The sequence below is a fragment of the Stegodyphus dumicola genome, chromosome X2 (assembly GCF_044657685.1).
Source record: "Stegodyphus dumicola isolate Sdum_Otavi_A_Nest chromosome X2, ASM4465768v1".
Taxonomy (NCBI): Eukaryota; Metazoa; Arthropoda; class Arachnida; order Araneae; family Eresidae; genus Stegodyphus; species Stegodyphus dumicola.
In genome coordinates, this window is record NC_140781.1 from 125,087,008 (window position 1) to 125,099,934 (window position 12,927).

At 31.7% G+C, this 12,927-nt stretch overlaps 1 protein-coding gene across 2 annotated transcripts in view; it reads left to right on the forward strand.

The window, feature by feature from the left end:
* LOC118197094 (protein FAM91A1) overlaps window positions 1-12,927 on the forward strand; it is a 169,635-nt gene that overhangs the window by 118,510 nt on the left and 38,198 nt on the right. For both annotated transcript variants that reach the window (XM_085809656.1, XM_085809657.1), the window contains 2 exons: window positions 3,140-3,227; window positions 11,146-11,256. In XM_085809656.1, coding sequence (XP_085665782.1) covers window positions 3,140-3,227; window positions 11,146-11,256 — 199 coding nt within the window. The remainder of the gene's footprint in view (window positions 1-3,139; window positions 3,228-11,145; window positions 11,257-12,927) is intronic.

A 12,927-nucleotide genomic window follows, 5' to 3' on the forward strand; every position in this document is an offset into this window, starting at 1 on the left:
TATACTATATTTAATTTTTATATTCAGTTTATATATTTTCCTATTCTGTATTCTTTTATTTTTATATTATCTTTTATATACTTCTGCATTTTTTATATTTTCATGTTACATGAAAGCATATCTTTTGAAAAGAAATAGGCAATATGGAGAAACAAAGTCTGTGCAAAAGTGTTGTACTGTCTGCAAAGTTTATGGAAAACATGTTGACGCTACATTTATATGCAGATTCTGTAGACTTCTGTCATGCGAAGCTTATTGTTTTAGTACTTTACATACAAAACCGCAATACTAAATTTTAGTTATTTTAGATATATGTAATATAATTAATTACATATTTTAAATTAATATAATAAAAGGTAAAAAAAAAAGTAAGTATACAAACCACATAGAGTACATTTACATAGCCCATGGATATAGTAATTTTAGAGGTAATTTTCTTTACTTCTTGTGATTTTTTTTAAATGGAAACTTCAGATCTCTTCCATTTTAGGATGGCATATGCCAAATAATGTGAAAAAAAAAGTTACTTCCATCAGTACTGTCTAATGGCCACTGTTAAATGTTTTTTTTTTTTTTTTTTTTTTTTTTCCGTGTCTTTTGTAGCAGTGTTTATATTTTCAAAGTATTTTGAACAAAACATTTTTAAAGTGAGTTATTTTGTTTCATTCTTTGTTTTTTAAGATAACTGACCTAAATGATGCATTCTATGTTTTTCAGATTTTACCACAGTCGAAATGAGATGATGACAAAAGTATTGTTAAATGCTGGAAGTAGTTTAGTGCATAAAAAAATTGTTTGGCACATGTGGTCCTATAACAGAAAGGTTCAAAACTTTTTCATTTAATACACTGTATGCAGGAAACATACTTTTATTTTTTCTGCATTCTATCACTTGAGTGCGGGTGATGCAAAAGTACACATATTTAGTTGATTTGGCCTGGAGAGCGGGTATTATATAAATACAAGGTGAATGATGTTTGTGATGCTATGCAATGATTTCCGTTGTTTCTTTCTACAAGTTTAGTTTGTCAAGTTACTTGGTGAAATATACGTGCATGTAATGTGTTAATCAGGTCATCTTTGCAAGATTGATATTCCAAAACAAATATTCTAATTTTTATTCTTAAGGACAAAACATTGTAGCAGCTAGATTCAGGATTTCATTATTTTGAAAACATATTTGAGTAAAAGGTATTCTTAAAGAGCCCTTTATTCACCCAGTGTTTATGCATTTAAAATGAAGCCTTAGCTATTGACGTTTATAGAAGTAATTGAAAAAAACAAGCATTGGATATTTGCAGTGTGTATGTAGATGCTCCATCTAAGTGGGGGAAGGAGAGAACAAATATCGTTTACCCATCTAAATATTGGAATTAGTTTTCAAGTGGTCATTCTTCATTGTTTTAACTATGATGGTCTTAAAATTTAACAAGGTATCAAGTATTTGTTTTCAAAGTTTGTACTCAGTTTATTATAGTTACTATATCATCCTCTAGTTTTCTCCATTTATCTCAGACTGTGAGACTACAAGTCTGGTTATGGCAATTTGGAACTGGAGTTATTTTTTCCATCTCTCAGTATTAAGAAAGTGAAAATTTTGCCAGTCATTGAATATGTTAATTATTTTAAAAACATATTTGAGTAAAAGGGATTCCTAAAGTGTCCTTTATTCACCCAATTTTTATGCATTTAAAATCAAGCCTTTGCTATTGACGTTTATAGAAGTAATTGGAAAAAAAAAAAAAAAAGCATTGGATATTTTCAGTGTATATGTAGATGCTCCATCTAAGTGGGGGGGAGAGAACTTTTCATGATTTTTTGCAAGCGCTCAATCTGTAGAATTTACTGAATTTGGAAAAAAAAAATTCTATAGTATCTGCATGATTTGGAATTACTTGTATAGGCTGTTAGTATTCATTGTGTTAGCTCTTAAAACTGTAAAGAATAGAGGTAGTGTTGCTAAGAAATTTAATTTGCTAGAGTACTTTCTTTTTTTTTTATTTATTTATTTATTTTTTTTGTTAACAATTCTTTTTTTTTTTTTTTTTTTTTTTTTTTTTAACTAAACACTTTAACTTTAAGGAAAGTCATCCAGTGTTTTCATTGCTTGCTTAGGGATCCTGTCCAACAAGTTGCTTCTTTTTATCAGATGCAAATGATGCAAAGAGTGAATTTATTGGTCAGACATACTGATCATAATGATCAAACAACTAAGCTACATGTACACCATCTGGATTGCACCAGTCAAATGCAGGTAAAAAAATGTAGCCTGTCTTGGGGATAGAACCTCACTAATGTTGTTGAGCAGTATTTTTGTAGAGATGTATAGTTTTAATTGCATTGGAATATTTTATTGCATTTTCCTGATAGCCATATAGGAAAAATGAAGATTGATAGTAGAGCTAGATTATGCTGGTTACTGATAACTTTAAATGTTAATGGAGGGATAGTTTGTAGAAAGTAAACAACTACCAACTTGTATGACTTTCATCATTAAGAAGATACCCCTGGAAACTCCAAAATATTGTTAAAAACTGCTACAGGAATTATCATTAATAATATTAGCTGTGAGCTGCTAACTTGAACAAAAAATTGCTGTAATAATTAATACCTTATGAGAATGAACTATGATCTTAGTCTTTTGTCTAATGGCTTAAAGTGTATTGCCAAACACTTCCTTTCTTGAAGGGTATAGCTGATCCTTTTTACTTTCATGTCACCTTTCAGAGTCATGCTGGCTGGACGTAATTCCTTTATACATTCAGAGTCTTATAATATCATCCAAAATGATTTATTTATTAGAACCAAGAAAATGGATTCTTTAAATGTACTTTTAATGTATGCTGCATATAAGCTTATCCCCTTCCCTGATTTTTTTTTTCAGTGAAAAGCATAATGCATAAGATTTTACTTGATATCTTTGTTTTGATGTGATACTTTTGAAGTATAATGACTATACTTACTTTTTGAAGTCCTGTCATTTAATCATATGATGTGACTACATGTAGTAGATATTAAGTAAATAGTGCATTTCCTAAGCAGCTTTAATTGCTTTTTGTAATTATTATCATTTAAAAATGATTCACGTTTGATTGCTGGTTTTTATAATTTGTATGATTATAGAAAAATTCTTTTTCAGTTTGCTAATTTCAATGGCTCCACTTACAAATGAAATCAGACCTGTGAGCAGCTGCAATCCACCACATTTAGGACCACCTATTCCAGAAGTACTTCTGACTTTCAACATTAAGTATTTAAAGTTGATTTTTTGAAAATGCAGCAGTGTAAAAAAATCTGTGGGCATTTTTTTCTGCTAGCAGGGTTGCCACGCTACCTGGAAAACCGGAAAAAGTCAGGGAATTCAGAAATTGACCAAAAAATTCAGGGAAAAGTCAGGGAACTTAAGTGTTTTAGTCAAAATCTGGAAAAGTCGGGGAATTTCATACAACGATCCCGCCAAAAAAGGCGAGTTTTGCCCTGACGTCGGAAGAGATCACTTTTTTGGCGAATTGTGTATCACGTGAGTGTCATTCGGGCAGCTGGCATAGAGCCAATTTTCGCAGCTCCAATTTGATTGTCTTTTAGAAAGGCAAAGCAAGTTTCCTGCAATGTTTGATTTCCAGTAACCTCGAGAATCGCATGTGCAGTGCATGAACTAAAGAAAGTACCTGTTCTCGTATGAAACAAAATGGGTTTAATCCTAGTATACAGTACCATAAAGGTTAGAATAAAAAATATGTATTGTAAAGAAGAAAAACCTCTCTGCAACTGACGTGGCTCCGTTCCATCATAGAGGGAAACAGCTGTGCATGCGCGATATATCTGTCGCCAAAGCTCGAAACCAGTGTCGAAGTTCGAAGGTCACGTTACCAAGAGTTCATAAAATGAATATCCTTTAAAATTTCTTTAAACTCTAAAGGAAAAGAAAATATTTTTTGGTGCAAGTAAATTAATTCATGGATTAGTTATTTTGAGGGGGTGAAAAACTACGAAAATCTGTCTTTAAAATGATTGCGAAAAATCCAAGAAAAAATGTTTCTTCATGGATTTTTCGCAATAATTTAAAAACGGATTTTCGTAGTTTTCTTTTTTGTCAAAGAACCAGAGTCGTAGCTAGTTGTAGTTGTTTTCAGCACCCAGGGACAACTGAAGATTTCGCGCCCCCTACTGCTTTCCAAGGATGGAAAAGATTTAATTCTAAAATATCGTAACATCAGTTTGGCGCCCCTCGGATTCTGCGCCCGGAGACAGATGCCCCCCTCTAGCTACGCCCCTGCAAAGAACGTTTCTTCTTAACACGTGTTTCTCAATTTCCTGTACACATCGCGGAGAGGGAAATTCTGGCCGCCAGGTTCCGTCGCCAAATCCCTTGGCAAATTTTCCCCTTGCTTTCTAGCCGCGTAATAGCATTTACATGTATGGAACCTTTTCTTCTTTACATAGACGTTCTTTGGTTAGAATAATCTCCATGTATGGTACAGCGGGATTTGGCAACATGATGATGAGCAGTAAACGGGTCATTTTGTTCTTGGCGACAATTTTCAAAATCGTGCGAAGGCCGTACCGTATACTAGGATTTTACCGCAAAATCTTTTTTTTTTTTCTTTTCTTTTTAATAAATACCTTGTCATTTTGTAGTAAAATAAAAAAATGGTAATCAGTCATCTAGGGTAACCATGTAGTATAACTATATTCGCTAAAATATCATTGATTATTCTAATTTAATTTTTAAGTAATTATCTTTATTTTTATGTTATTCATATCATTTAACGTTGCTTCTTCCCACTAAATTTATTTATCTTTAGTAAATAATATTTACAAATTTCAGGAAATTTTCTCTGGCATAATCCTGAAATTGATTCTAGCAGTATGATGACATCACGAAATTTAATGCACATATTTTTTCCTTATGTATGCTGCGAAATAAATATAAAATACCTCAATTTAGTAAAAAAATATCATTAAATAGATTTCTTTCTTTCATTTAGCTGCAGAATGTCTGCAAAAAAAGCTTTATTTTATTCCAGATTGGGCAGTTTCTAATCTCAATCTTCAGTGGAGAAAACAACTCCTATTATAATTATATTTGTGTTTTCAAGTGTTAAGGTGCCTTTTAAGAAGACACCTCACACAAATTAAATTTACCTAAGATCTAACCTAACTTTTAGCATTGCGTTGTGATTTATAAGAACCGGATTAGCCTCATGTTGAACTGGTGATGATCATGAGTAATAATTAAATAAAACGTACAATTGTTATCCAATGTATATATCTTAAATTTTATTAAGTTTCTTAAGTGGAAAAGTAAACAAAGTTATCAAACAAAGTGTACCAAGAATAATTAAGAATAAATGTCCTCTGGGATTTATTGAATAATTAAGTGAATTTGCTACACAGTACAAGTAATAACATAATTAATTTACCTCTTAGCACAGCCAACGTACATTACGCGGATAGACTGGAATTTTCTCGAAACATACCTGGAAAAGTCAGGGAATTTCATTCTCCTGTTTGAGTGGCAACCCTGTGCTAGGTGCACTGTGGGGGAAAAAAAGGACAGTTTTATATCTCCCGTTCTACTGGGCTGATTTACGAAATTTAACTTGCATTTTTCATGTCTCAAAAGCGCGACTTAGGATATGTATTAGATTTATATATAGCATTGTTCTAATATAGGTATTTTGACACAAAATCCGTCATTTTACATTTTCTGAAATGACATGCCAATTTTTTTACTCAACATACTCAAATTATGCCAAATTGCCAGGTTTTGAAAAATCGCACGTGTAGTTTTTAAAAAATTAACTCTTCAAATTTTAGCTCCTCAGTGTTAATTGAATTTGATATATATATATTAATATCTCTTTTTTATTAAACTTATTTGATTCTTCCTTTGATATTTCAAAATTTAGGTTCATTTCAAATAAATTCACCTATTTTTTATGATTTATTTTAAAAATTTGTACTTTAAAAAAAATTTTACAAATTTCCGAAAAAAATTTTGAATTATAAGCTTTAAAATTTTTCCATCATCTTAAAATAGATGTATTTGTAAGCATACCTGCAAAAAATTACAGTTTTTTACTCAACATTTCTGAAGATATACGTGAATTTGTTTATTGGCACGTTTTGAAATTTGGCATATTTGTTGAAAGCCATAATAACATCAAATGTGGTTTCGGCACTTTGTTAAAAATTATTTGAAAGTAGAAACGATGTGACTTTTTTTTCCACTCGTGCACAACGTGAAAGGTAAGAACGCTATTACATTTTTCCCTGCTCCTGCATAATGGAAGGGAAAGGAAAATAGGTTGCCATATATTAAGAAGTTCGCCAAGTGAATTATTCTTGGTGCAAAAATGCGCCAAGTTAAATTTTTAAATTTCACACAAAATTTTACAAAATTTAATATTTAGGCATAATTCGAGTCGTAGGACCGAAATATGGAAAAAAATTTGGTATGTTATTTCAGAAAGAGTCCAATTTTATGTCAAAGTACCTGTATAAAACAATGCTATGTATAAGTCTAATGTACACTTATGTCCATAAAATAAGGATAATTGAAAGTTACGCGGAAATCGAACTCTAAAATAAATATATCACCTGTAAAACCACTACACACATCTTGAAGAATCATATGCGAATTTCAGGAAGCAACCAGATTACACCGATGGTACATGACAATGATGAGAGTGTAAGAGAGTGATATATAAGGAATACAGGCAAAGAAATAAAACTGTTCGCAGGCGCATTATAAGCATTTCAGTGCAATAACCGAATAGTTATGACACAAAGGACGCATTTGAATGATTTTTTACGTGGTAGAATTATCGGCCGTCTGGAATGTGGGCGTACCCAACTGGAAGTATCAGACGAACTTGGAATTGCCCAGAGTGTCATCTCCAGGCTTTGGCAACAATTCCAAGATGATGGTAATGTGAGTAGACGTTACAGCACAGGTCGCCCCAGAGTTACAACGCCGAATGAGGACCGGTATTTGGTAGTTACTGACAAAAGAAACAGGCGGAGCACAGCCTCAGACCTGTCTCGTCAGCTTTCTTCATCCACTGGTACGACAATTTCAAGGCAGACCATGTACAGACGCTTTGGGCAGATTGGTCTGTATGCTCGTAGACCTTTCAGATGCGTTTCACTTACTGCAACTCGCCGTCGCCTGTGGTTAGCCTGGAGTAGAGAGCATGCATTGTGGACACCGCAACAGTGGGCTTGTGTGATGTTTTCCGATGAGTCCAGGTTTAGCTTGCAGTCTGATTCTTGCCAGACTTTCATATGGAGAGCTCCAGGTACCCATTACCACCAATAAACATCATTGAACGACATCGTTGCGGTGGTGCAGGAGTGCTCGTTTGGGGTGGAATTATTCTGGGTTCCAGAACTGACCTGCATGTTCAAATTGGAACCATGACAAGCCAAATCTATCGGGACGTCATTCTGGAACAACATGTACGTTTGTCTCGGGGTGCCATGGGCGCACAGTTTGTGTTTATGGATGACAACGCCCGTCCTCATTGTTCAAACATCGTAAGCGAATGCCTTCAGTTGGAGGATATCACCCGTATGGACTGGCCAGCATTCTCACCGTACTTGAATCCAGTAGAGCATGTGTGGGACATGCTTGACCGACGAGTTGCAGCCCGTCAACCTCCTCCTACATGTCTACCGGAGCTTCGGAGAACATTGCTTTTTGAGTGGTGTAATATCCCCCAAGATCAGATCGATAACTTAATACTCAGCATGCCTAGGCGTTGTATGTACTGTATTGCATCGTCTGGGAGACATACAATGTATTAACAATCATACCCACCATGTAATATTGGTTTTTTGTAAGTAGGTTGTTTTTGTAATTTGCTTCAGGGAGAGAAAAATCGCTAATTTTTTTAATAATATCGAACATACAGCATCTTTTTTTGCTCTTTACCTTTTGTTTAATAAATAAGCTTTACAAATAAGTCAAATTTGTTTTGCTTCTAACTCTTCCTTTGCCTGATTTTGCATTATCCTTAATTTATGGACATGTGTGTACATCCTAAGTTGGGCTTTTGAGACATGAAAAATGCAATTTGAATTTCGTCAGTCAGCCCAGTAGAACGGAAGTTCTTTTTCCCGCCGTAGTATACATGTCTCCAAGATTGTCTATTGTAGCTTACTCCAGTTTCAAGATACTAATTTTACACTAATCCATACATAAGGCTTTACTGCTAGTTGTATTTGAAAATGATGTGTTTCATATATTTTATTATTATTTGCAAGCTGAGAGCTGTAGTTCTGTATGAGAATTAAAACACCATTTCTGTCTTATCTCATTATATGAAATCCTTAAATTAGATTTGTGTGTTTTTTTTTTGAATACTTACTCACTTATTTTTTCTTTTTTTCATGTTTAATCATGATATGCCTGTATCAAGCCCTTTTCTCTCTCAATAAAGGCTCCTCTAGTTATAGTTATAAAGCAGTTTATTTAAAATTCAATACATATTCAATTTGGAATAAATCATGTGCAAAAACTATGAAGCACAATGATGAACTACAAGAAATAGGGGCCAAATATGCCAAAACCAAAAATAAAATATGAAATTTACATCTTTCACTGCATCATAATCAGGGGGTTAGTGCAATGAAAGAAGTAAATAAATAAAATGGCCTGTTTCTAAACTGACAGACTTAAAAAATGATTTTAGAATACAATAAAAGTAATCTGTGTCTTTATCAGTCCAACCCCTACAGTCCCAAATTGTAAAATTACAGCATCATAAACATTGACAAATTTTAAAAATGATTTTGAGTAAATCAAATCTAAAAATAAAACTTGCAAAAATAATAATCCAATACTTGAAAACAAAATTATATTCAAATTTTGAAAAAAATGTATGCCTGGTTAAAATAATAATATAAATCACAAACAAACAATAAAGCTTAAAAATATAAATTTACAATTTTAGTGGAATGAATCCAACATATAAACCAGAAGTAATCCAGAATATAAAAAACTATATGAAATAAATGAAAATCTGATTAAAAAAAACAAATAAAAATAGGAGATGAAGTTCTTAAAATTTGTAACAAAAAGGCAACAAAAGTTGAAATGTAAAAAATATATTCGCCTGTATAAATCGCAAACCTAAAATGTGTGAAATAATGAATTTAGAAAAACTGAATTTTAAACTGATTAAACCCAATAAGGTTAATTAGAAAAAAAGCTTCTATTATAACATAAAAAATGTAATAGAATAAAAAATTTCGAATTCCCTGGATTAGGAATCCAAAAAGACTGCAATATTCTGATGACAGAAGTTTTAGTGCATTTTGTTTATGTTAAAAATTAAAAGCTTTAGTAATTTCTCTAGTACATGTATAGTAAGTTTATAATTTTGATAATATTTTGTATAAAAATTACAAACTGTGAACAAAATTTACTTTAAAAATATGTGTTTCACTTTATTCTTTAACATTCCACATGTTAATGACTATTAAAATATTCTTCCTTAACCGCTTGCCTGATTATCCCGAGTTATCTCGGGTTCGTATATATTGCAGTTAATAATTATCCCGAGAAAACTCGGGCAAAACAGAATTTGTTAGTACGATTTCTTGTATCACGGTTTTACTCGGTCTGAAGGAAATGAAAGGAAATATTCAGCTTTAAATGCCAGTTTGCCAAATTTTGTTGGTTGCGCGGTTCTTTTGGAGGGACTGGTCATGTGTTTCCCTATTGTATAGTATATGTTGGCTTGTGGATTAGTAATGTATAAAGAAGGACGCATGCGTTGGGAAAAAAATAAAATAATGTCGATGATGCAGGATAGCAAAAGCGATGATTTTTCAGATAGTGATTATGAAGAGGTTGGGGGGGAAATCAAATCCAACGAGACAGTGTACTCTGTGCTCCCGTGAAAGAGATTCCAGCGGTAAGCCAGTAAGAGAAGAGACCAGATACCAGTGTAGAACGTCAGGTATCACTCTGTGTTGTCTCTTGTTTCAAAAACAATCATACAAAGATTAATATTTAACTATTTTCGTTTGCCCGAGATAACTCGGGATAGTAAACTAATATTAAAAATAAATGCTTTTACACTTTCAAAAAATTAAAAATCCAACTTAAAACTTACATATTTTGATTTGTTTCGTTTTATTGTATTTAATCATAAAATAAAAAAATGTGATGATTTTTTGCAATTTTTTTTCAAAAAAATTTGTAAGGGAAGTGGTTAAAAACTGAGTAATCTTCTATTATAGAATTACCATTTTTGTCTGAGAAGCATTCAAAAGGCTTGTGAAAACAAATATCGTCTACCCATCTAAATATTGCAATCAGTTTTCAAGTAGTCATTCTTCATTGTTTTAACTATGATGGTCTTGAAAGTTAACTCTGTATCAAGTATTTGTTTTCAAAGTTTGTACTCAGTTTATTGTAGTTACTATAGCATCTTCTAGTTTTGAACTGGCATTACAGCACTTATTGCAGTTATTTGGAATACTTTATTTTTCTTCCATTATCCCTTTTGTGCAATTTTTAAAATGTCACCTAATGTTAAAATTTGTGCAAATGTTTATTTTGTATACATGACGGCTACTTTTGCATCATGTCAAATATTTAATGCACATTATTTAAGAATGACTATGTATATCATACATAGAACTATATATCATTAAAAATTTTTGATTTGTAACACATGAAATTATTTTAATGAATGTTTCTTCCATTTTATTCATCATATATACAAGAACATTTAAGTTCTTTTATTAATTTTAAAGAAGTAGAAAGGCATGTAATGATTATAAATCAGTGAGTTCGAAGAAAAATTTAGTGTATAAATAGGAAGCAAGCTTAGCTAACTTACTAAATTACTAAATTACAAAATGCGGTATTTGCTGTCTTTGTTAACCAGGCATAAAAATATTAACCAAAAAGTCATAGTATGATATTTTACTTTGCTGCTGCTCTGCATTTGTTTGGTAGGTTTCTTAGCATTTGATTATAGTATTTCCACTGTAAGGTGGCCGAAATTTCCTGCATTGTAAAAGTCTGCGTTTTATAAAATACAATATTACATTTCCCTAATGTTTAATATTTTTATGGTCATGGAATTTTTTTAATTATTGAATTATCTTTTACCTGCTCTGTAGGTCAGCTCAGTTTGGTTTAAACTTTTTCTGTATAGTGTAACAAAATGTGGTCCTCCTTCCCTCCTCTTGACAAAAGGCACTAGGCTTCGTGTTCTTCCCAAAATCTTTAAGGTAAGTTATCAGATTTCATGACATTGTATAAAATATGAACAAAGTTTTTGTTCTTCATATTTTCTAAACAAGAGTTGGGTTTGTTATTTACTCTTTACTTGCTATGTACAAAACATTTTATCTGTCTAAATGTTCTGCGTAAATAAATTCCATAAGCAGTGTTATGCTTCGAGAGTATAGGTTTATTGTAGTTTTCACAAATATTTCTACTTATCATGGTACAAAATTTCTGCATCATAATTTTTTATTCCATTAAATATATGATATTTTGTTATATTGTATTTCCTTTTATTACTGTTTTTCAAAAATCTTTAAAAACATATATATTTGTGTAATACATGCTAGTGTTACCGTGTTTCATCATGTTTTTATTTCGTTTTTTTTTTATTTTGATACATATAGAAGTTTAATTTTTTTTTTTTTTTTTTTTTTTGATAAATGAACTTTCTTAATTTGAAAATTTTTCTAAAAGAAAAATCAACTCTGTATTTCTAACCTTTAAAACTTTTATGAAATATATTGTGTATTTTTCGGAAAGCAAAAGTGATTTGATCTGGAATCTGCAACAGCAGATAACTTGAAATCCCTGAAAAGCAGATTTTGTGAAAGAAATTAGCTCACTTTTACAGTTAATTTAAGCATTTTCTGTGTTAGGCCTGATTACCGAACATATTATCTTTACAACTTCCAAAGTTCTTTAAGATATCAAACAAGCAGTTACTAGTAATTATTCATCTAACTGATCCAGGACATAAAAATGAAGAAAACACGTAATGTGAATTTATTATATTGAAAAAAAAAGTTATCTCTTAATTTTCATTCTGATGGCATCACTTGCTGTGTATGACAAGTGCTATGAATGACATTAAATGAATATTACTAAAAAAAATCTTGTAATCTTGGTCTTTAGATTTCAGTTTAACCATTTGAAAGGTATTAAAGACCAATATTCTTGCATTTTGAAACAAGAAAATTCATCAAAGAAATAAATTTTTTTTTATATAATGAAGAAGTATTTTTGTATAAACACATTATTAGTAGAAACTGTAAAAATTCTAGCCTCTAAGAATTGAAATTTGCTGCAGTATAGATTTGCTAGGAAAAAATACAAATGTTTTACTTTGCTTTAACCCTTTGTTGAGCATTAATGAGCTTAGATTGCAAATGTTAGAATGGGTACAAACACATTGAGCCTTCATTAGTAATTTTTGGTTTATAAAACACAAAGTAAAATTTTTTCCATATTAAATTAACTCTTTCACACCGAAGTGGCCCCAAATGCCCAATCATTCAGACAACAGCAGGTCACCCGAATGCCTGAATGATTTCCTACGTAGTGCTTTTCCCCATCATGTTACTGCATTACTCATTGCTTTCAGGAGTTGTTAAATGACATGTCAGTCATTCTTTTCAAGGCGACTAAAAGTAGTTCTGTTATTTTAATGCACCTTCTTTTTCCTTTGTTTACTATCAATGTTTAGCTATTGATGTCCGAAGTTGCAATCCCATACCAAGGGGAAACTTCACACAGGGTGAAAGCATCCAAGAAAGAAGTTGTCACTTTATTTAAGTAGGTTGTTGTTATTACTTAAGTAGGTTCGATTTTTGAGGAAAAAAGATTTGGTCCTCTCTCAATGCAAAAGAGTTAATGAAACTCACCTCATTTTATTA